We start from the raw sequence: 25,058 nt of genomic DNA on the forward strand, positions 1-25,058 counted from the left end.
TGGTGCAGTTTGGTGCTGCTCTCCTTGGTTAGGGTCCCGTTTTAGGGCCTCTCCCTAGGGCGCCCACTATGACCTGGGCTGTCCTGGTCCCTTCCCTCTGCCCTCACCACTTTCAGAGGCTTTGAGCAGCTAGGTGGCGACATCTGCGCCCCTGGGAGCCCCGGGCTGGAGGCCAGCTCTCTTCGTGGTTGGGATGGGAGTGAGCCAATCTTTCAGAGGTTTCCAGATCACCTCTATTAACACCCAACCAGGCTTCTGGACCTATCTGGAACCTGCTCCAGGGGGCACATTCATACCTTCCAGGGCCTGGGACTTGGGCTGGCCATGGCCCCAGGCTTAGTACCCGGGACCATTCTCACTTTCCCCTCCGGAGAGTCCACCTGGCCTCTGGGTCTCTGCAGCACCGGACACAGTCTATTCTCCAGCTTCGCACTGCAGAGTCGTGTCTCTGTCACTGCTGGTGGGAGACTGGAGGAACAGAGAACACTTGGCAGCATGGGCTGCGGGCCTGGAAGGGGTGCAGCAGGTGGAGGAGGCACTGAACCGAAAAGGCCGCACGAGGGGACCTGGAGCCAGGCTGTTCCTTGCCATATAGGGCTTCGGCCTGCTGCGACCGCTGGCGCTAGGGGATCCCGGGCTTCCCCGAGCGCACGCATGTCTGCTGAGGGGGGCGGGACCAGGAGCCTCCATTCTCCACCTTCGGGAGCCGGGATTCGCCCAGGGCTCCCTATGGGCCGGAGGCGCCGCGGGTTTCTGGGCCAGCCGCTGACGCGTCCGCCTCGCCCCCGGGCGGGGCTTGGGCGCGGGCGGCTCCCGGGCGCGGCCTTGGCGGTGCCAGTCCGGCCCCCCCGCCCCACCCCCTCTGGCGCCGGCCCGCGCGCTGCCTGTCCCGACGCCGCTGGGAACCCTGCGCCAGCGCCAGCATGACGCGCGCTCTGTTCAAGGGCAACTTCTGGGTAAGTGGGCGCCACTGTGGGACCGCCACGCGCACCGCGGGCGCTCCGGTGGTCAGCCCCGCTCCGGGGCCGCGCTCCCTGCGCCCCAGGCCCGCAGCTCCGGGGCAGTTCTGGAGCGGACACCTGGCTGCGTTCCCTCCCTGTGCTCGCCCGTGGCTGCCCCTAGTGTCCCTTAGGTCGTGGGCCCCAAGCCTCTGCCACCCGTGCCTCCGGGCAGGGCGGCCAGGCACGACCGCAGACTCCTGGGAACCCGGACAGGCACCGCTGGTCTTGGCAGATGAGGAAAGAGAGGCCTAGAGAGCGCAGCGCCGGTCCTCTCCGAGGCTAAGCCGGGGGCAGGTTTAGGGGACCCGGGTTGGGGACCTGTGAGCTTTGCCGGTTGGCAGCAGCTTTTGGGCTCAGGGGTCAGTCTTGCAGCCCGACGTTGTTCTTTGCCCAACTTGGTGCTGGCTGGCAGCCGGGTCCTCAGCCTCATCTGTAGGACCTCACTCCGCGCCTCCGCTCCATAGAGCACCTGAGTGAGGGTGGATGGGAGTGTCTGTCCATGGAACCGGACACGCTTGCGGGTCTGTGGGCTTCTCCTCCCTCGAGTTGGGTTCCCTTCACACCTTCCCTGCCCAGGGACCCCCTCAGGGCTCCTCATTTAGGGGAACTGACCTCTGCTTGTTGGACAGGCCATGGGCAGCTCAGGGTTGACTCATGCCTGGCCAGGGACGCTCATTGCTTGGAACCCTGTGGCTCTAACTAACCCTCACAGAAGGGCCCAGCAGGCCTCTCTTCCCACTGCAGCGCTGCTGGCTGGAGAAAGCTGGCATAGTGACCTTAGCAACACAGGTTGGATCCTACCTTGTAGGGGACTCAGGGTTGGGGCCAAGGACCTTCCTACTGGCCCTGCTGGTGGGCCTGGAAATTCTTCAGGTAAAACACAAGCCTTTCCAACTTCTCAGGCCTTTGCTTTCCTGCTCGAAGTGTGACACTCGGTCTTCAGGTCTCAGTTTGAATATCACCGCTTCTGGGAAGCCTTTCTTGACTGCGCCCAGCTCTGGTGTTGTGTTGTTTCATAGCGTTGGCCAGCCTGTGGACTTGGTGGCCACTGTGCCTGTTCTCAGTGCCTTTCCTGCACAGGTACAGGCTTGCCAGAGGTATGTGGAATGAGTCAAATGGGCCTGCAGGGCCCCAGGGAGGTGCCGGTGGTGATAGAGCTTTGATCCTCAGGGGGCTTCTGCAGCTGTTTAGCCCCTGCCTCGGATGCCTTGGAGGAATGGGGGTGAGTGGGCAGAGGTCGGTCCGGGTTGAGAACTGGAGGCTGGGTGAAGGTCTCGCGGAAACAACTTTCTGGGTTTAGACTTTCAGAAATTGAGCTCATGTGCACCAGTTTGCAAAAACACTTGCTAAAATACTCCACGGAGCGTCTCTACTTTCCCATTCTCCAGATGAGGAAGCTAAGCTGCAGAGGGGTTCAGTGGCATGCTGAGCTGCCAGGGCCCGGAAGCAACACAGCAGGGCCCAGCTGCTCAGCCACAGCCTTGGCACAACTGGTGCTGAGTAACAACGCCCCGTGAAGTTGTCTGCATTGGGGCATAGCCAGAGGAGGCAGCTTCCTCCAGCCGCAAGCAGGGGTCCCTGGAGAAGGGCCCTGGTGTCGTCATCAGCTGTGGCAGGGGCATCTGCCGTGGTGCTTTGCCTGTGGCTTGTCTTGGGGGGGCCAGGAAAATAGGACATTATTTGGCAGGACTTGAAGGACAGGCAGTGGAGGGAGAGAATCTGGAGATCCCAGGGAGAAGGCTGAGCAAGGTTCTGGGGGAGAGCTGTGGAGAAAGCGATCATGTGGGTGTGCGGAGCAGAGGGTGTGAGCCGAAAGCCTGGCAAACACAGGTGGGCATGGCTGGTCCTCACTGCAAAAGTGCTGTAGCTTACCATCTCTGGGTGAGGCATTCTGCTGGGGACAGTATTTGCAACACCCCCCCCCACACACCCAGCAAGGTGGGCTGCAAGGCGGAAATCTCCTGGGCAAGCGGAGTCGGAAGGGCAGGTCTTGGTCCTTGCATTGCTGATCCCCAGTAGAGTGGGGAGGGAGAAAGGGACTGTGGGGGATGCAATGGGGGGCGTTCCGGGTGGACATCCTGGGGGTGGGCAGAAGGAGGGCAAGGTCAGAGGCAGAGGGGAGACATGGCAGAGCTATTAGGGGGCAAAGCCACAGGACAACACAGCCACCGGAGGTCAAAGGCAGAGAGCAGGGAAGGAGGCTGGAGTGGGCTGTGCACAAGGGGAACTGAGGGATGAGGCAGGGGCCCCAGAAATACAGAAGTGCACAGGAGGAACTGGTTCGTGGAGAAACGAGAAGGGGGCAGGGTGATGTGAAGAAAACACATAGCCACAGGTATAGCAGCAGCCAGACCCCAGGCGCAGCCCAGCCTGGCCTCACCCCTCACCACCGTGCCAACCAGGAGTGCTGGGTAAAGGAGGTTGCAGGTGAGGGGACGCCGTGCCAGGCAGCAGGGTTGGGAGTTATGGGTCTTTTACTATCTTAGCAGCTGGTCTGAGGACGTCAGTAAATATTCCCTTGTGGGGGCTTAGCACAGGGGTGCAGGTGAGAGAGCCACGGAACAGCCTCAAGTCCAGGGGCATCATCAGCGAGCAGCACAATTTTCTTAAAAAAAAAAAAAAATTCTTAGAGTCATTTATGTATTGGAAAGGCAGAATTATAGAGAGAGAACTTGCATTTGCTGGTTCGCTGCCCAAGCGGCTGCAATGGCTAGAGTTTGGGCCATCTTCTGCTGCTCTCCCAAATGCAGTAACAGGGAGCTGGGTCAGAACTGGAACAGCCAGGTCTCAAACCAGTGCTCATGTTGAATGCCAACATTGCAGGCAGAGGCTTTACGTGCTATGCCGCAGTGCCTGCCCCAGCACAGGGTTTGAATCCAGGTTCATCCCCTGACTAACTGGGTGTCATTGGGCAGGTGACCCTCCACCTTCAAACTTCAGTGTTTCTGTGCATAGAAAGGGCAGTGATCACAGTGCCGACTCCATGGGACTGTTGCAAGGCTTAGCAGGGTGCAGTCCACAGCCTGGCATGAAGTGGGAGCTTGTAGTTGTTAGCTGTCGTTATCAGCAAAGGTGACGGTTAAAGGAAGTGGGTCACGGTTGCTCAAGGAGAGAGAATGAGCAGATGAGGCGTCCAGAAGGAAGCACTCTTGGTGAGTGCCTGGAAGGTTTTTTTTTTTAAGATTTATTTATTTTTATTGGAAAGGCAGATCATATTTGTAGAGAGAAGGAGAGACAAAGAGAAAGATTTTTCATCTGCTGGTTCGCTCCCCCAAATGGTCACAACAGTCAGAGCTGAGCCAGTCCAAAGCCAGAAGCCAAGAGCTTCTTCCGGTTTCCTGTGTGGGGGCAGGGTCCCAAGGCTTTGGGTCATCCTCGACTGTTTTCCCAGACCTTCAGCTGGAAGGCAAATGGAGTAGCCAGGGCATGAACTAATGCCCAAACGGGATCCGGGTGCTTGCAAGGTGAGGATTTAACCTGTAAGTTTAAGGAAACAGAGAGAGGGCGGGGCTGAAGGGCTACCACAGGCTAGAAGAATGACGCTTCTGGGGCAGTAGGCATGCTCAAGGTCCACTTCCGTACATGTTCCTGAAATAGACTGAGTCAGCATACCCTTTATAGGTAATCATGTTGAAATGCCCCTTGCTGACTTCCAGGAACCTTCGTGTGGGTCTCTTAGAGCCAGGATGGCCCTAACTGAGCTTGCCTGTTATTGGTGTGTACCTCCTCTCTCCTCCCACACCTTCATTGCGGCCCTTTGATGGAGCTTGGAAGAATGGGAGCTCAGGGTCCAGTTTCCAGAGCTCTCAGGGAATGGCTGGGCCACAGCGGGTGCAGAGTCCCAGTCTCAGGACGTGAACAGATGCTCATGTGTTTCAGAAGTGGTGTGTGCAGGTGGCTGCGGGCGTTGTGCCAGGAGAGCAGGATGAAAGCAGTGCGTTCCTGCCCCTGGCGGAATTCCAGGCTCCAGACTCGGCTGTGCGGTCCAGCCCATCCTGGCACATCTTCTACATCCTTATTTTTTTAAAAAAGGATTCTTTATTTGAAAGGTAGACAAAAAACAGACACACACACATGCAGATACACACACGCACACACATAAACACACAGACACACACACACACACACACACACAGATCGCTCTTCCATCTACTTGTTTACTCTCCCAAATGATCACAACGGCCATAGCTGGTCTGTGCTGAAGCCAGGAGCCCTGAGCTCAGCTGGGCCTCCCATATCTGTGTTGGGGGCCTAAGTGCTTGGACCATCCTCCACTGCCTTCCCAGGTCCATTAGCGGGAGCTGAATTGGAAGCTGGAACTGAGAAGTGGCGTTCTGATAAGAAACGCTGGCATTGCAAGCAGCAGCTTAGCTCACTTCTCCACAACAACTCTCCCCCAGATCCTTATTCTGACCTTGCTTTCCCAGTCACCAGGGCTTTGGGTTCAAATCGGCTTCTTAGTTGCTGTGTCCACACTTTGGACCTTCAAGGGTGGGGCTCCTCTCTCAACCTTGGCTACGGGAAGTCTTGGGGCCATCTGAACTTGCTCACTGCCCTGTTGTCTATCCTGGCTGTCCTGTCCTAAACCTTCAATCAGATAGTTTTTTCCTGCGCTGAAGTCTGCCCACAGCCTGAGCTGGGCTGCCCCCTCTATCTTTACACTTAGAGTTTTTCTTTGTAGGGTTGTGAAGTGCTGGAAGCTTTTAAAACATTATTATTATTAACTCAACCTTTCATGTGCTTTTTTATTAATTTACTTTTTATTAGTTTATGATACAGTTCCATAGGCTCTGAGATCTCCCTCCCCTCCTCCCCAAGTCTCTTCACCCCCTTTGATTTTCCTTATATTAGTACAATAGTACCGTTGTTCATAAACAGTTCTTAAGTCCATCAGTCTGTTATTTAAGTGTATCTTGACATTGTAAGTATGGACAATGGCAGAGAGTCCAGCTTCCTATTGTCAAGATTTAGTTAACAGTTTCATTGGGAGTCTTTGATTTGGAAGCAGAGATGCACACTGCATTGTATCTTCACATCTGGATAGGAAAGTCTCTATTACACAGTTACTATACATACCCTTAAACGAAAGGCCATAAAACAAAATCAACAATAGGAAGAAAAATAGAAAATTTACAGCAACATGAAGTTAAATAACATGCTACTGAATGACCAATGTGGTGCTGAATAAATGATAAAGAAAATAAAAAACCTTCTTGAAGAAAATGATGCTACTCTCTGACCTATGTGTCACTAAAGAAATTAATAAGAAAAAAAACTTTTTTGAAATAATGAAAATAGGGCCCGGTGGCGAGGCCTGGCGGCTAAAGTCCTCGCCTTGAACGCCCCGGGATCCCATATGGGCGCCGGTTCTAATCCCGGCAGCTCCACTTCCCATCCAGCTTCCTGCTTGTGGCCTGGGAAAGCAGTCGAGGACGGCCCAAGGCTTTGGGACCCTGCACCCATGTGGGAGACCCGGAAGAGGTTCCTGGTTCCCGGCTTCTGATCGGCGCGCACCGGCCCGTTGCGGCTCACTTGGGGAGTGAGTCATCGGATGGAAGATCTTCCTCTCTGTCTCTCCTCCTCTGTGTATATCTGGCTGTAATAAAATGAATAAATGTTTAAAAAAAAATTCTCAGAAGCAGGGGCCGGCTCAATGATGTAGCAGGCTAATTCCACATCTGGAAGTGCCAGCATCCCATATGGGCGCCGGTTTGTGTCCTGGTTGTCGCACTTCTGATCCAGCTCACTGCTTGTGGACTGGGAAAGCAGTAGAGGATGACCTATAACCTTGGAATCCTGCAGCCCCTGGGAGACTGGGAGGAAGTTCCTGGCTCCTGGTTTTGGGTTGACTCAGCTCTAGCTGTTGCATTCATGTAGAAGATCTCTCTTTGTCTCTCCTTCCCTGTCTGTAAAATATGCCTTTGTAATAAAACTAAGTAAATGTTTTAAAAAACATCTCAGAAGCAAGGCATGGACCTACCTTTTAAGGAAAATTAAAATATATATATATTCCTGAGACACAAAAGACGAAATCCAGGCCCTGGAAAAGGCCTGGAGGGTTACTGACTGGGAAAAGCTAGCCTCGTTAAAGTAACAAAAGCACATGTTTTAAAATTTGTTAAAATTTATTTTGTTCTTTGCATGTTACTTAAAGATTTCCAAAAGGCTTATCATTCAAAGGCAATATTTTCCTTGCATTTGCCCCATCTAACCCTATGTTAATGTTCAACATTATTGTATCAGAAACTCTTGCCATCTTGTAACCGTTTCTACCACCTCATAAAATAATATACTTACATTGTTGTTTCTTGATAGAGCAGTTTAAACATTGTCCATTGATTTGCTGCTATTGTAGAGATTTAGTTCTTTTATGTTACTGTTTCTACTTTCCTATGTAATTATTCTGTACTTTAAGCTTTATAAAAAATTTTATTTGAAAGGCAGAGTTACAAAGGAAGGAGAGACAGAGAAGAGATCTTTCATTTGCTAGTTCACTCCACAAGCAGCTGCAACAGCCAGAGCTGGGCTGATCCGAAGCCAGGAGCCAGGAGCTTCTTCCACATCTCCCATTGTGGGTGCAGGGATCCAAGGGCTTGAGCCAGCCTCCACTGCGTTCCCAGGCCATTAGCAGGGAGCTGGATAAGAAATCTATCAGTTGGAACTGGAAGCAGTGCCCACATGAGATGCTGATGCTACGGCAGAGGCTTAGCCAGGTATACCATAGTGCCAACTACTTTCAAGTTTTGATTGAGAAAGAGTTTCAGAGTTATAGTCAAGAACATGAAGAATTTACATGCACACACACCTTTTCTTCTAATTCCATGGTCTTAATCTCTGCCTGTGTCACTCTCTCTTAGATTAAATTAATGAACACCATTTCCCCTGAACCCACTGAAGGCAAATATCACTGATTTGAAATTAATGATCACTGTTTATATTGTCACGACTTTTTTTTAAGATTTATTTATTTTTATTACAAGTCAGTTATACAGAGAGGAGAGACAGAGAGGAAGATCCTCTGTCCGACGATTCACTCCCCAAGTGAGCGCAACGGCAGGTGCCGGGAACCCGAAACTTCTCTCCAGGCCTCCCATGTGGGTGCAGGGTCTCAAAGCTTTGGGCGTCCTTGACTGCCTTCCCAGGCCACAAGCGGGGAGCTGGATGGGAAGTGGGACTGCCAGGATTAGAACCGGCGTCCATATGGGATCCCGGGGTGTTCAAGGCGAGGACTTTAGGCGCTAGGCCACGCCGCCGGGCCCTTGTCACAACTTCTCAAGGTCGTTTACTTCAGAGCCTGACACAGTGGCTCAATTGGCTAGTCTTCCCCCCCTTCAAGCATCAGTATTCCATATGGGCACCAGTTCATCTCCTGGCTATTCCACTTGCCTTCTATCTTCCTGCTTGTGGCCTGGGAAAGCAGTAGAGGACGGCCCAATGCATTGCGGCTCACTTGGGGAGTGAATCATCGGACGGAAGATCTTCCTCTCTGTCTCTCCTTCTCTGTGTATATCTGGCTGTAATAAAATGAATAAATCTTTTAAAAAAAAAGTGCACGATAAGTGATTTTTACCATTCATGCTGCCTGGCATTTATGAAGCTTCCTAAGCTTTCTCTAATCTAGTGTGGTGCTACAGGGATTTAACTTTTGGATTCTTCCTGTGTCTATTTCTGGAAACTCATGACACAACTGGTCTCCACCCAGCCGTGGTAGTGTTTCTCTAAGAAGGTCACGCTCTGCCTTTCCACAGCGAATCTTTCAGTCTTTCCTGTTTAGTCCTGTACTTCCCTCCCACTTGCCCACTGTGCTTGGGTGAGCTTGTTTCTACTCCGTTAGGAGACCACACACCATTGCCGAGAACATTCTGTTTTTATATAAATACGAATGGGCTTGTCCTCCAGTAATGGAAACTCCAAACAACAGGGGCCTTAGCAAGGGTGGTGTTTATTTCTCTCTCATACCACAAGCCCCCAGCTGCTCATTCCAAGGCTGGCCCAGCTCCCTGCTGCCTGGTACCCCAGGTGCTTTGCCACTCTGCAAACACAGTAATACACCCAAAATGTCGGAAAATAGTGCTCACAGTGAGGTGTTTAAACACTCTTGATGTGTAGAACCAAACATTTGCTAAGGGGTAGAGACAGGTTGTACTTTCAATAATATTTAGAAGTAGTTGTTTCACTACTGGCCATTGTATTTTTGTCTGCCTGTATGATATGCAAAAACTGGTTACTTAATAAACTTTCATTTGTATTTTTAATTACTTGGGAGAGTGAACGTTTGTTTAGGATTTTGTTTCCTCTTTTGCGAATGCTTTATCTCTTTTCTCATGCCTTACTTGGAAAGTGGTAAAATATTATAAAATGCTAAAAATATATTCTTATTGTCCATTGCATGTGTTTTTTGGTAGTCTTTGTGAACATGTGCATATCCTCATGTAAATGTGCAGTCATGTGTCATTTGTGTGTTCTGATGTGTGGGGGCAGTAAGAGGCAGAGCTGTTTTACACTAGGCACTCCTAGGTTTGATCCCAGATTGGTTCTCTACAAGGTGAGGAGTAGGCCCTTCTTCAAGTTACCCAACCTCCCCGAGCTTTGTGTCCGTATCTGTCAAATAATAATGTTGCTTAACTTTGTGCAGGTGTTCTTCAGTCTGTGATGAAGTTTCGTCCCACTGTAAATTGACAACACTATGAGCTGGAAATGTATGTAATAAACATCACCTGAGGAACAGCATAGCTTAGCAACATGGCCCATTGTGGAGTTGGTTATTTATCCTCCTTATTGTGGGGCTAACCTAACTCTGTTCACCACTGCTGCTCTTCAGGCCAGCCAAAAGAGGATCATAGTACTTAGCAGTACTAGCCCGGGATTGCTGGCACTGCAGGTGGAAGATTAGCCCGTTGAGCCACATTCAAAGTTTGAAGTACAACCTCTACTGAGTGTGTGCTTCTATTGTATCATCCTAAAGTAAGAAAATCGTGAGTAACCAAAAAAATTGTATGTCAGTGACTGTATGGTCAAGTTTATTGTACTGATCTAATCTATGAGTTTACTATGACACATTAGGATTTAAGTATCCTTTTGTAATCTGAAAGCTTGATAAATACTTTTTTGCAGACTTTTCTATAGTCAGAATTTTGTTCATTATTTGATTATCTTTTGAGCATGGGTGTTTATAGATTCTGACATTTGCAGAGCCCAGAGGTCTGTGTGCACCTGTGACACTGGGCAAAGTTCGTGCCTTCCTTGCAGCCTCTGCTCTTCTGAATGGGGCAAACACTGATTGGCAGCAGGTGACCTCCTCAGGCTAGAGGGAACAGGCTAAGTTGAACAGGGTAAGATCGGGCTGTCCCACCTGGGTGCCATGAGGTAACCTACCCATTCTTATAGGATGCAAAAGTGATACTGCATGCAACAGACCAGCAAATCTGTGTTTGCAGAATGCCTCAAAGAGAGGGTATGGCATGGCATGACATGGCATGGCCCAGGGCTGGAAGGAATGTTTGAATAAGCTGCCTAGGGTAGGGGCTCTGAGAGCCAACCCCACCCGAAGGTCATGTCCTCTGAGGGGAGGAGCATGATGAACTCTGGTGTTTAGTGTTGATGGATGGTGGGTGCAAAGGGAACTGCCAGAGCAGTCACCATGGGCTTTCCTCCTGCTCGTCCTGTAGCGCTTGGTGTCTGTGTTGAGCTGGGGCTTAAACAAGTGACAGTTCCATAAGTGCTTATACATGTCCAAACATCTCAGGTTCTTGGTGGCCTTACCTCTTACACTGGGTGCTGAGGACAGATCGCTGGTTATCAGATGTTGTTCTCTCCATCCTAAGGAAATCCTAGATTCTGGCCTAAGGCATCTGAACTAGTAGAGTTGGGGCTCAGGAGGACCCTCGCTCTTTGGAGAGGAACAGTTTTACATCAGCTCTTCTGTAGCCAACCAGACCTGGCACTGTGGACTGGACCTGTGGGCTTCCTGGGCCGCTCGCAGGCATCCTCACTGCTTGCCCAATGTCATTGTCCAGTGTCAGGGTTCCCACCTCTTTACTCCTGTCACAGTGATTGACCTTGACTCTGAGCAGCCACAGCCCAGAGTCATTGTCTTGGGGCTAGCAGGCCTCTTCCTGGTGGCACAGACTGGAACCGCCCCTCCCTGGGCAGCGTAGAAGTGTGTCTGTGGACGAAGGGCCCTGGTGCTCCTCCCAGGTGTCAGAAGAGCGAAAGAGCTGCTGTTTCAATCATCTGCGGATGACCCTGCCTGCAGTAACCAGACTGAATGACCTCAAGACCAAAGGGCTCAGCACACCAGCAGTGTCAGCTTCCGGGGGCGGGGGGGTGTAAAAAATAAGCCCTGCGGGGAGGGTTTCAAATGTGGACACCAGAGACCTGGAAAGACCAAGGAAGTCCAGAGTGTGCAGAGAATAGCCGTCCAGAGGCCTTGGGATTGATTTGAGAGAGTGGGACATGGGGAAGAGAGGCAGCATGGCCCTCCTGGCTATGGCCAGCTGGCATCTGAATGATGAGTGACTTGGCCACCCTTTAACCACTCTGAGCTTCAGATACCTGGTGCTGTGCAGCAAGGCTAGTGAGAGCTGCAGACACCATACGTGGTCTGCAAGGTGTCTCAAATGATGAAATAGGTGTTAAGAAGGTGGGATTGTGTTAGGGAGGTAGGATCATGGCTCACGTATCGGGGCTCTGCAGTTAATTTTGGAAGCTGAGATACCAACTGGACATTCTCTTCTGTATTGGTTGTTTACTTTTGTCTTATTTGAAAGGCAGAGTGACACATGGCTTTGTCTGTCTACCAACTCCGGCAGTGTGGCTCCTTGCCCCTGCAGGGATCTCTGTCCTTCGGCTGTGATGTTGGCTGCACAGTGCTATCCTGAGGCTCAGAGGCACAGGGGTAACCTTGGGTGTGACCCTGTGCGAAGAAGCTGTTGCAGGTGGGCTGTTGGTGTGACTTCTCTATAGGTTGTTCTCTATAGGTTCTCTACGGTTGTGGCTTTTCCTGAGTGCCATGTAATTGGAATCATCAGCATGTGGCCTTTTCCGATTGGCTTCCTTTTTGTAGACGTACACATCTAAGAACAGTTTCTCCCTGTCTTTTCATGGTCTGACAGTTCTCGCAGAGTGTTATTCCACTGCACGGATATATCACAGTTTATCTGTTCACCTACTTAGGAACAGCCTGGCTGCTGCCAACTTTTGCCAATTATGAATGGAATTACTGTAAACTCTTGTGTGTAGGGTTGTATAACAACATTTTCGATCGAATTTGGTTGTGGTTTAGTGGAAATAGATCTAGACTCGACTTGTTTGTCTGAGTTAAATGGGATGCTTGAATACTCTGTGTTCAAAACCTATGCTCATTGTTCCAGTCAGGTAAAAAATTAGCCAGTGAGAGAGTGCAGTGGGCTGCTGAAAGACATGGAAGCAGTGCTTGTACTTTCTATGGCTTGACTCTTCTTCCCTTGTAAAGATTCATCTATTTTTATTTGAAAGGCAGATTTACAGAGGGAGGGAGGGAGGGAGAGAAATATCTTACATTCACTGATTTACTCTCCAAATGGCTGCTATGGCCAGAGTTGAGACAGTGTGGAGCCAGGATCCAGGAGCTTCTTCCAGGTCTCCCATGTGGGTACAAGGTCCCCAGGAGTTGAGCCATCCTCTTTCCCAGGCCTTCAGCAGGGAACTGGATCAGAAGTGGAACTGCTGGGACTAGAAGCTGCCCCATTTTGGATGGTAGTGCTGCAGGGGCAGGATTAGCCTGTTAAGCCACCATGCTGGCCCCTATGATTTGCTTCTAGTATCCTGACATGTAAGGTGTGCTTAAGTGAAAAATTGAGTCTGTAAATATTCTCATTCCTAAAGTACAGAAAAATAAAAATACACCCACCTTGAGATGACTGTGGTGAAAAACTAACTAAATTTAAACTTTAGTTAAACTTATTTAAGTTGGGGATTTGGTGAGGCAGTTGGGACGCCACCTGGGACACCCATGTCCCACCCTGGGGCTCCAGGGTTTGAGTCCTACTTCTGTATCTGATCCAGTGTTCTTTTGAAGTGCACCCTGGGAAACGTCAGATCATGCCATGCATGTCAGTTCTGGGCTCCTGGCTTGAGCCTTGCCCAATCCTGGCTGTGGTGGGCATTTAGAGTGAACCAATGGGTGGGAGAGCTTTGTTTCTGTTTCCATCTCTGTCCCTCTAGCTTTTAAATAAAATAAAAATAAAAAAATAAAAAAATAGGATTAATTTCTTTTATTTAAGGAAGAGAAGGAGGAAAGCAGGAGGGAAGAGAAGGAGGGAAAGAAGAAATGAAGGAGGGTGGTAGGAAAGAGAGATTGAGTGAGTGAGCAGGGAGGTGGGTGGAAGAGAGAAATCGTACCAGGTGATTCACTCCCCAGATACTTAGACCGGGCTGAGCGTGGGAGCTGGGAACCCAGTCCGGATCCCCCACACGAGCAGTAGGGACCCAAGGATTGCAGCCATCACCTGCTGCTTCCCGGAGTCTACATTGGGAAGAAGTGGTAACTGGAAGCAGAACTGAGACTAAACCTGGGATCCAGGACACACACATTCTAAGCTGTATGCTGTCCTCTATGCTAAATGTTTTGCCGTTTAACTACATTTAAGTTAAAGTGTTGGAGAAAAAAATAATCCTTCAGCTACAGCACAGATTGTTGTCAATTTTTTAAAAAGATTTATTTGTTTTTATTGGAAAGACAGATACACAGAGAGAAGGAGATTCAGAAAGATCTTTGCTCTACTGACTCTCTCCCCAAAATGGCCACAATGGCTTGAGCTCAGCCAATCTGAAGCCAGGAGCCAGGAGCTCCTTTGAGATCTCCCCTGTGGGTCCAGGGTCCCAAGGCTTTGGGCCATCCTTTTCCAGGCCAGAAGCAGGGAGCTGAATGGGAGGTGGAGTATCTGAGATATGAACTGGCGCCCATGGACATGAATTGGCTCCCATATGAGATTCTGGCATGTGCAAGGCAAGAATTTAGCCACTGAGCTATGGTGCTGGGCCCAGTTGTAAGTTTTATAGTCATTAGGAACAATGAGAGACAAGAGTCCCGTGTTTCAGGGGTTAGGAAAAGCTGACTCTCTGTGACCTGGAGGGAGAGTAGCTCCTGGAATACACGGTCGATCTCTAGGAGTTTGTTTTCAGAACCAGAGTTAATCAGTTTGATGTGCAAACTTGGCAGTGAATGCATTTACTTGCATGATGCGGATTGACTGTTCTGTTTCTAGCATGCATGTTTCTGTTCATGTTGAGTACAAGAACTTTCTTTTTTTTTTTTTTAAAGATTTTATTATTATTGGAAAGCCGGATATACAGAGAGGAGAGACAGAGAGGAAGATCTTCCATCCGATGATTCACTCCCCAAGTGAGCCGCAATGGGCCGGTGCGCGCCGATCCGAAGCCGGGAACCTGGAACCTCTTTCCAGGTCTCCCACGCGGGTGCAAGGTCCCAAGGTATTGGGCCATCCTCAACTGCTTTCCCAGTCCACAAGCAGGGAGCTGGATGGGAAGTGGAGCTGCCAGGATTAGAACCGGCGCCCACATGGGATCCCGGGGCGTTCAAGGCGAGGACCTTAGCCGCTAGGCCACGCCACCGGGCCCGAGTACAAGAACTTTCATCGAGTTGTAACCTACAGCTGAGTCTTTTAATTTGTGGAAAAGTTGCACGCTTGCTCTTTCAGATCTCTTCTTACTCTAATACCTTAGCTCTCCTAGACTTGAATACTGCAATAGTGATAGACTCCTTAGTTAGACTGTTTAGGGAATGTAATATTCAGATTACTTGTAACCTTTGATTAATTGTTAATTAACTCTGATTCATTTCTGGCTTAAAGGTTGCTAGAAATTATTATTATAAATGCACCCTTGCCTGGGGAATTCCAAGCTGAAGGAACCTAATAGTAACCAACCAAACAAACAAAATATATATATATATGAATCCTCCCACTGTGCAGTGAGGTTTCAGGAATGATGATGGATGATATGGTACCAGCTGAAAGCATTAAGGCCAGACCACATTTTATCTTTTTCTTAGAGAAAGCTCCTCCGTCCCATTACACTGCGTATTTTCTATTCATCTGCCATGTGCTGGGGGTGCGAGTTGAGAAGTGGGTGTTGTGGCACAGTAGGTTAAGCTGCTGCTTGGGATGTGTACATCTGAGAGGACTTGAGATTGAATTTTGTTTCCTGCTGTTGTGTCTTCTCTTTCCCACCTCATTTCCTGTGAATGTATTTTGGAGGCAGCAATGTCCTGGGGCATCCATGAGGGAGAACCCGATGAAGTTCCTGTCTCTTGGCTTTGGCCTGGCACAGCCCTACCTCTTGAGGGATTTGGGAGGTAGAACAGTAGATGGAAGATCTCTTTCTCTGTCACTCTGCCTTATGAATAAGTAAATAGCTAAAGAAGAGAATTGAGTTCAGGTTTCCCAGTTGGAAGCTGTGAAATGTGCCCCAGGCATTGCTTCTGGTGGGTTCTGCTTGCCTTCATGGTTATACTGTGTCTTAGGATTCCAAGATTTTGGGGTCTGATGTGGTGGCCTAGCGGCTAAAGTTCTTGCCTTGCACATGCAGGGATCCCACATGGGCGCCGATTCTAATCCCTGCAGCCCCGCTTCTTATCGAGCTCTTTGCTTGTGGTCTGGGAAAGCAGTCAAGGACACCCCAAAGCCTTGGGACTCTGCACTCATGTGGAAGACCTGGAAGAAGTTCCTGGCTCCTGGCTTCATAGGGGTGCAGCACTGGCCGTTGCAGTCACTTGGGGAGTGAATCATTGGACGGAAGACCTTCCTTTCTGTCTCTCCTCTGCGTATATCTGACTTTGTGATAAAAATAAAATAAATCTTTTTTTGTTTGTTTTTAAACTTTCTTTTTTCTTTTATTTATTTATTTATTTTTTATTCATTAACTACATTGTATTACATGACACAATTTCATAGGTGCTGGGATTCTCCCCCCTTCACCCCAAACCCTTCCCCCATGGTGAATTCCTTCACCTTGATTCATAACCACAGCTCAGGTTCCGTTGGGATTCCCTAATTACAAGCTCACACCATACAGAATCCAGCATCCCACTGTCCAGTCAAGTTCAACAGCCTCTTAGGGACACCCTCTCAGGTTTGAAGGCAGAGCCAGCAGAGCATCACCTCGATCAATTAGAAGATCCAACATATCATCAGCAACAGTCCAGGTACGATGAGGCTGGTGCAGAGTCCACTGATTGACATAGTCCGTCTTAGGGTTTCCCCTTGTCCAGTTTTCCGCTGCAAGCATATAGCTGAGGTGGTTGATTGATCTACTCCATCTTCCATCTTTTCTTGGTTAATGTTTTGATTCCTCCATTTTGTTCAAGGGAATCCCCAAAGAAACTTTGAAGCGTTCCCAGTCCAGGCTCCTACATGTACTACTAGTAAGCACAGTGCCCGCCACAGTCCGTCACTCCGAAAATAAAATAAATCTTAAGAAAAGATTTATTAAATATAAAAAAAGATTCCAAGATTGATCTTCCCTTTGCTTCTCTGATAGAGATCAAAGGCCTCCAAAGCGGTGTTGCGGGGGAATGTGACATGGGATAGTGGTCAAACTGGAAGCTTCATGGATGGGGCTCCAGCCTTTCACTAGGCAGAGTACAGCCAATTCTGCTGGTATAGCATCTTGGCATATTGCCCTGGGTCCACCCTACTTTGGATTTCTGGCACAGCCAGTCCAGTCTTGTTTTCGGCAGTAGAGACAGCACATTTGTTGTTGGACCTGGCCTGCTTCCTTGGCTTGGTGTCAGGCTCGCTGTTTGGCATCTCATTCGCTTCCCCCTGAACCTCCTATATGGGGAGTTAGTTCCAGTGTGGAGTGTGGCAGGTTCTCGGCATCTGCTTGCCTCCTCAGTCTTGGGCAATGTCTGAATCTGAAATTAATTAATTAATTAATTAATTACGGAGAATGGGAGAGATCTGTCTTCCATCCTCTGGTTCCTTTCCAAATATGCACAACAGCCAGGAGGAAGCCAGGAGTCCAGAGTTCAGTTCAGGTCTCTCTTGTAGTAACAGGTGGTTCAAGTACTTGAACCATCACCTGCTGCTTTCAGGGTATGCACCAGCAGGAAGCTGGAGTTGGAAGCAGAACTGGGATTTGAACCTTGCACTCTGATATGTGATGTAGGCATCCCAAGTGTCAGCCTACTTGCTGCTCCAAATGCCTGCCACCCACCCCCCACATCCAGGAGGGGAACATTCAGGTCTGTATTCAGTGCCAGCCCCAATCCTGTTGAAATTTAGATAGGTAATGTTGAACTTTAGCTAACTTTCATGAAGTTACATTCATATAGAAAGGGACACTGATTTTTTAGAAAACCATGATCTCACCATTTAAAATACCAGTTAGTTGCTATTTGGTGAAGTGTGAAGTTATTCCTAGCTTTTTGTCCAGTTTTATTGAAGGAATCCAAAGAGTTCAGAATTTGCTGTTAATAAATGTCCAGTCTGATGTCTTTGCAGTGACATGTAATGTACCTGCACATTTTTCTTAACAAATATGAGCTCATTTGTTATTGGATCATATATACCATTTTCTCCTTTCTCTTTCCGTTTTCTCCTTACCACATATGGTCAATATCATGTTATATTTGAATGTATAATTTATATTCATTCTAATAATCTTTTCAGTTTTCTGCTACACCAAATTTGTTGAAATAATGTCTATTGCTGGATATTTGGAGTATTTCCAAGTCTTAGTCATTGTGATGCTGTAATGAACTGTTCTATAACATACAGACCCTACTTAGAGTTCCCCATGATGGCCTTAGTAGCCAAAGAAGAAAACATTTGCCATTTAGGATTCTGTATTGCATTTTTGTTGTCAAGTCTCTCAAGTCCCCTTTAATCTGGATCAGTTCCTCTGTGTCACTGGTGAGTTAGACATTTTTGGAAGAACATGGGACAGTTAAGTTACATTGTAGTGTGCCCTCCAAGTTGGGTTTGCCTGTTTCCTGTTGATTAGATGTGGGCCTTGAGGTTTGACGGAAATAGCCCAGAAGTGATGCACTCCTGTCATCAGGAGGCACGTGGTGTTGGTGCTGTTCCCAGTGGCCGTAACCTTGATCCTTGCTTGAGATGGTTGTGTTGGTTTCCTGCCTCTGCTGCTGAAACAAGCTGCCACCAACTTACTGGCTTAAAACAAAATAAATGTATTTATTTTAAGAATTATGGGGAGATCAGAAATCCAAAATAGGTTTAATTTGGCTTAAGTCAAAATTTCAGGTAAGGTCATTTCCTTCAGGAGCTTGGGAGAATTACCTTTGTTTTCCCTTTTCTACCTGTGTTCATTGGCTTGTGGCCCTCTCCTCCACCTTCAAGTCAGCAGTGGAGCATCTTCAAAGCTCTTTCTCTGAACTCTGTGCATGTCATTATGCCTCCTAAGCTGACTTATTCTTTTTCTTGTTTGATTTTTATTTATTTTAAAATTTTTATTTTTGATGATGTTTACATAGTTGATCAGGGTCAAGGATCTGGGGAAAGTGGATGAGATCACTGCTTACACATTTTTTTTTCTTCTACCTGTATCTGGGGGAGTGGGGAATACAACAAGGGCAGAAACCATGCCCAACTGTCTCAGTACCCTGGGATGGGGAACACCTACCCGATGTCATCCCAGGGTCCCTGTGGTAGAGCATTTTCCGTGGGTTCTGCTCAAGTGGTTCCGATAGCTCTGAGATGCTGATGATATTGCCACTCCGAGGATGAGGAAGGAAATCCTTTCAAGGTCAATTGGCTGACATAGTCCACCTCCGAGTCTCTATTAGCCCAGAACTTTGCTGGCTTACTGGTTCTTGTAGGAACCTTTGTGATTACGTTGGATCCGCCTGGATAATCCAGAGTATTCTTCCCAGCCCAAGATCTCTAATCACAACTGCAAGGTCCGTGTGGCTGAGTATGGGAACATATTCACAGGTTCTGGGGATCAGGAGTGGATATTGTTAGATCCATGAGTTTTAGTATCTATTGATAATTTTACTTGACTCTGTTATTTCTTTTTTTTTTTTTTAAGATTTTATTGTTATTGGAAAGCCGGATATACAGAGAGGAGGAGAGACAGAGAGGAAGATCTTCCATCCGATGATTCACTCCCTAAGTGAGCCGCAACGGGCCGGTGCGCGTCGATCTGATGCCGGGAACCAGGAACCTCTTCCAGGTCTCCCATGCGGGTGCAGGGTCCCAATGCTTTGGGCCATCCTTTCCTGCTTTCCCAGGCCACAAGCAGGGAGCTGGATGGGAAATGGAGCTGCCGGGATTAGAACCGGCGCCCATATGGGATCCTGGGGCTTTCAAGGCGAGGACTTTAGCCGTTAGGCCACGCTGCTGGGCCCGACTCTGTTATTTCTAATGTGTTGCTAAATGATGATTAAAAATGTCCTAAAGCTTCCTCATGACTCTGAAATCTCTCCCATCCCTCATTCCCGTTTTAGTCAACTACTGATATGCTTTCTGTCACTGCAGATTACTTGTATTTTTCTAGAATCTGTGTAGTTGAAAAATGACACTCTTTTTTGCCTACCTTCTTTCTTTTGTGCTTATCTTGAGATCCATCCATATTGCTGTGTGCATCAGTCGTGTATTCTTTTTCATTATGCATTAGTGTTCTATTTCATAGACATACCGAATTTGTTTATCCCTTGACCTGTTGATACACATTTGGGTTGTTCCCAGTAACTGGGTATTCCAAATAAAGCTGATATGAACATTCATGGTAGATCTTTGTGTGATAATTGCTAGTGCCATCTGTATGTCAAAGTTGGCATTTGACTCTTATTTTGTCCAATAGATTATAATGTTACCATGAATGAAGCTTCCACTCCTGACCTTCACCTTGAAGCCGAGTTGACCTTCCTCTTCGACAGGAAGTTCGGAGTGTGTTAGTCCACCTCGCTCTTTCGGCTTCATCACTTTAAAAATGCATACACGGCTACATGCATCTTAGTTCTTTTCCATCACGTGTGTCTTGGAGGTGAAGTGAAATAGCAACAGCCACCAGTGCCTCTCCTGGCCTTCGGGCTGGCACCTGTGTCCTTTCTGGACTGATACCATGTCATCTCTTCCACCAGAGTGGGGACATCCTCAGCACCATCGGCTACGACAACATCATCCAGCATCTGAACAATGGCCGCAAGAACTGCAAGGAGTTTGAAGACTTTCTGAAGGAAAGGTATGCTGCTTGGGGCCCCTGAAGAGCATGGCCAAGAGGCCTTCACAACCAAGGGGTCAGCTGCCGATGTTTGTATAACTCTGCTAAGAGTTATAGGGTGACCCCAAGAAGTGAAGGATATAGCTCTTATGAAGTTCTTTCTTCAAAAATATTTTAATTTAAAAATTATTTATTTATTTTTTATTTGAAAGGCAGACTTATATTTAGAGAGGAAATAGATGAGAGATCTTCCATCCACTAGTTCATTCCCTAAATGACCACAATGGCCAGAGCTGGACCAGTGTGAAGCTAAGAGCCTGGAGCTTCTTCTGGGTCTCCCACATGGGAGGCAGGGTTCCAAAGACTTTCACTGCTTTCCCAGGTACATTAGCAGGAATGAAATTGGAAGTGGCAGCAGAACTTTAACTGGTGCTCATGTGGGATGCTGGTACTGTGGGTGGAAGCTTAAGGTACTATGCCACGGTGCTGACCCCAAATACTGTAATTTTTGTTTATTAAAGAAATGAAGGGGGATGGTTAGAAGGTGATCTGCTGTCTGCTGGTTTGCTCCCCACATAGCCACAATGAGCTGGGCTGGGCAAGGCTGACACCAGAAGCTAGGAACTCGATCCAAGCCTACCGTGAGTGGACTTGAGCCATTACTTGCTATTCTCCAGGGTACAGGATTCTAGCAGGAAGCTAGATTCAGGAATGAAACTGAGACTTGAATCAGACACTTTGAAATGGGATGCAGGGTCCATCACAGCATCCTCATTTCTGTACCAAATGCCTGCCCTGTCCTAAAATTCTTAGAAATCAGTTTGAGATGCTAACGGGTTGTCCAGGTATTTGTGGAAAGTCAGCAGGTTGGAAGTTGGGGCAAGTGGGGCCCAAGGGAGACAGAGGTAGATTCGGGGAGCCAGAGGATGACAGAACACAGGAAGGATGTGAGTGCTTCATGTTCTCTTGAAGGTTCTAGAGAAGGAGGTACTTCATATCTTTCTTTATTCTTTATATTTTAAACACTCATTTTTATTTAATTTTAAGGTAGAATTGCAAAAAAGGGGAGAGAGAGATTTTCCATCTGCTAATTCACTCCCCAAAGCCAGAAATGGGGAGCTTCACCCAGCTCTTCCACATGGTGGCAGCTACACAAGCACTCGAATCATTTTGTACTGTTTTCCCAGGCTCATCAGAAGTGGAGCAGCTGGGACTGCAACCAGTGATCATAGGGGAGTGAGGGGGAGTGGGACGCTGGTGTCACAGACAGGGACTTACCTTGCTGCGCCACAATGCTGGCCCGAAGATTTATTCATTTTTACTTGAAAGGTAATTACACACACACACAGATCTTCCATGTACTGTTTCACTTCTCAAATGGTCACAGCAGCTAGAGGTTGGCCAGACCAAAGCCAGGATTCAGGAACTTCATCTGGGTCTCTCAAGTGGATGGCAGGGATCCTAGCACGTGGGCCATCCTCTGCTACCTTCCCTGGTGCATTAACAGAGAGTTGAATCCAAAGTCGAGCAGCCAGGGCTCAAACTGGCCTCTGATATGGGATGCTGCTGTTGCGGGTGGCCCCTTAAGCTGCTGGCCACAACACTGTCCCCTGACATCTTGCTTTTGGCTTGTGGTGTTGTCAGTATGCCTTGGTAATCTCAGCATACAGCTATGTAACTTCAGTAGCTCCCATCGCCATACAGTGTTCTTCCCCTGTGTCTTCCCATTGTCTTTTTTGTAGGACACCCGTCATGCTGGATTAAGAGTTCATTCTTTTCCAGTGCGACTCATCTGAACTAATTACATTTGTGGTGACCTTTTTTGCAAAGGTCACACTGGGAGAACTAGTGGTTGAGATTTCGACATACTCTATTTGGGGGCAACCTATACAACATACCCAATAGAATTAGGTCAGAAAGCTGAAACACAAAAAGAAAATAGAGTACTGAAAGGGGATCCAGATATCTGGGTCTTCTGATCCTGGCTTCTTTGGTAGCTGGGATTAACCAACAGCCTAGACCTATCTAGCTGTCAGTTTCCACATCTGTTGATGAAAGGGTTTTATTGGGTGTTAAGATTCTCTCTGCTCCAATAAACATTCATTTGAGGGCTTTGGTCTGTACAGTTAAAATGAACAAGAGGTTAGGTTGGTGAAAGGATTTCTCAGATGTGCCTATTTTGATTTGGGGGCTGCCAAGCTTGGGTTTAGGACCAGACAAATGCTGCTTTTAGGACTGGTGGAAAAGGCTGTATCTGATGGTGTTTTCCTGGGTGGTTGAAGGGGAAGTGACTCAGAGGTTACCCTTAGTCTAGGAGAGAGGTCCAATGGAGCTGGGAGGGCTTGGTGAGGGAAGTATAGCCAGCTGTGTGCCAAGAGGCGTGGCACCTCTCTTCTGCATCCTGGACTATTCTGTACCTTTGCTGTGGCCCTCTTACGTGGTAGTAAGCACAGGGTCTGGTTGCTGTGTCTTTCCTCCATTAGCTTCTGAGTACCAGGAAGCTCTTTTTTTTTTTTTTTTTAAGATTTATTTATTTTTGTTGGAAAGTCACATATACAGAAAGAAGCAGAGACAGAGAAGATCTTCCATTCACTGATTCACTCGTCAAGTGGCCACAGCAGCCAGAGCTGAGCTGATCTGAAGCCAGGAGCTAGGAACTTCTTCCAGGTCTCCCACGCAGGTGCACTGTCCTAAGCTTTGGACTGTCCTCTACTGCTTTCCCAGGCCACAAGCAGGGAGCTGGATGGGAAGTGGGGCCACTGGGACACGAACCGGCGGCCATATGGGATTTTGGTATGTGCAAGGTAAAGATTTAGCCACTGAGCCATCGTGCCGGGCCTACCAGGTAGCTCTTGTGTTGCTGTCGTCTTTGTGTTCTTGGAGTTGACTGTGATGCTTGGCACATCGTTGGTGTTCAGGAAATGACAAATTGATGAGCAGAGGAGATGGAACCTTGGGATGGGTGGCAAAAGGGTGGCCTAGGTAAATGATCCCACATTCAAGGGTGGTTTCTGCTAAGTTCCAGTCTAGTGGTTCTCTCATGGCTAGCAGCCATCATACCCAATACTTCACAGCTGTGGAAACACCCTTTTGATGTCATTCCTTCATCCCCCACTTTCAGGAGGATGAGGGTGTAGTTTCACTTCTGTGAAAGTCTCTTCCTTTCACCAAAGAGCCATGGTATCTGCTGGAAGTGATTACAAAACTCAACAGGAGTCTTGCTCAAATTGTTCTGAACATGCTCTAGAATCAGGAAGACACAGATGAGCCCTCACTTGCGTGGTCCCAAGGCTGCCCACAGGACCAGGGGCATGGTGGAGCCACAGGGATACAGCTTGGCCAACAAAAGAAATGTTTTAGTGTCTGCATCCTTTTAATTATTTTCAGGTGCTTAAAATTTTAAATATATTTGAAAGGCAAAGATACAAAGACATACAGAGATCTGGCTCACATCCCAAATGCCCACTAGGCCAGGCTTAAGCCAGCAACCCAGAATTGCATCCAGGTCTGCTCTATGGGTTTCAGGACCTGCTACTGCCCAGAGCATACATTAACAGGAAACTGGACAGGAAGGAGTGGGTACTTGAACCTGGACACTCTGCACCAAAGAGTCACCCCTCATAAACATTTTTTAAAGGATTTATTCATTTTTATTGGAAAGGGAGATTTACAGAGAGAAAGAGAGACAGAGAGAAAGATCCCAAAGATACAGATTTGCTTTCAAGGGTGTTCATGTGCACTGGGCACTCCATGAGTAAGAGTCAGCTTTAAGAAGTGCGCATGAGCTTCTCTTCTGTTCCTTGCAGGGCGGCAATTGAAGAGAAATATGGCAAAGACCTGCTCAACCTGTCCAGGAAGAAGCCATGTGGCCAGTCGGAAATCCAGTAGGTGCACCTCACAACACACGTGTACACACACAGCACACACATGTACACACCCTCACAGCACACACACGTACACACCCTCACAGCACACACACGCATACACACCCTCACAGCACACACACATGTACACACCCTCACAGCACACACACGTGTACACACCCTCACAGCACACACACACATACACACCCTCACAGCACACACACATGTACACACCCTCACACACACACACACATACACACCCTCACAGCACACACACATGTACACACCCTCACAGCACACACACACATACACACCCTCACAGCACACACACATGTACACACCATCACAGCACACACATACATGTACACACCCTCATGGCACACTTACACACACACCTACACACTCATCCTAGACTGCAAAGAAGGGATGGGACTGCGGGGAAGGAAGAAAACATTGGGAATGTTTCAAGTATGGTTCACTTCATTAGCTTAAAACCCTGTTACTCTCCATCAGAGGATTTAGTCCAAGGAGGCTTTGTTTATTCATTGATACATTTTATTGCATTTTTGTGACAATGTAAAAAACACAGAGAAAAGTAAAAAGACAAATGTATTGAACATGCACATCACCTGGATTTTACAGTTATTCACATTACCATGTGAACTTTACAGTTATTCACAGTGTAACCTATGTTTTCAGTTATTGACAATCTCAACACTACATTTCAACCTGGATCTGCTATTTCTCCAAATAGCATCTGGTTATTTTCAGTGACTACTTGTGTTTAGGGACCAAACTCTCTGTTCTAGTGTTAGTCATAGTCATACAGGTATCACTGGGCCTTTCAGGGATAGGTTTGAACTATATTGATGATTTAACTTCATACATTCTACTAAAGCCTAATTTTATGTTCTTATTTCTTTTACACCGAAACTCTGATAATATTAACGTAATTATTTTCTTATGTAACAAAATATATTGATGTGCTTCAAAAATAGTATCAATA

At 47.9% G+C, this 25,058-nt stretch overlaps 1 protein-coding gene across 2 annotated transcripts in view; it reads left to right on the plus strand.

Moving 5' to 3' along the window:
- The first annotated feature begins 795 nt into the window (after positions 1 to 795).
- The window catches only part of PSTPIP2 (proline-serine-threonine phosphatase interacting protein 2), a 54,748-nt gene continuing 30,485 nt past the window's right edge, over positions 796 to 25,058 (plus strand). For both annotated transcript variants that reach the window (XM_058676854.1, XM_058676853.1), the window contains exons 1-3: positions 796 to 956; positions 20,110 to 20,210; positions 23,996 to 24,073. In XM_058676854.1, coding sequence (XP_058532837.1) covers positions 924 to 956; positions 20,110 to 20,210; positions 23,996 to 24,073 — 212 coding nt within the window. In that variant the 5' untranslated portion in view covers positions 796 to 923. The remainder of the gene's footprint in view (positions 957 to 20,109; positions 20,211 to 23,995; positions 24,074 to 25,058) is intronic.

The sequence above is a fragment of the Ochotona princeps genome, chromosome 18 (genome assembly GCF_030435755.1).
Source record: "Ochotona princeps isolate mOchPri1 chromosome 18, mOchPri1.hap1, whole genome shotgun sequence".
Taxonomy (NCBI): Eukaryota; Metazoa; Chordata; class Mammalia; order Lagomorpha; family Ochotonidae; genus Ochotona; species Ochotona princeps.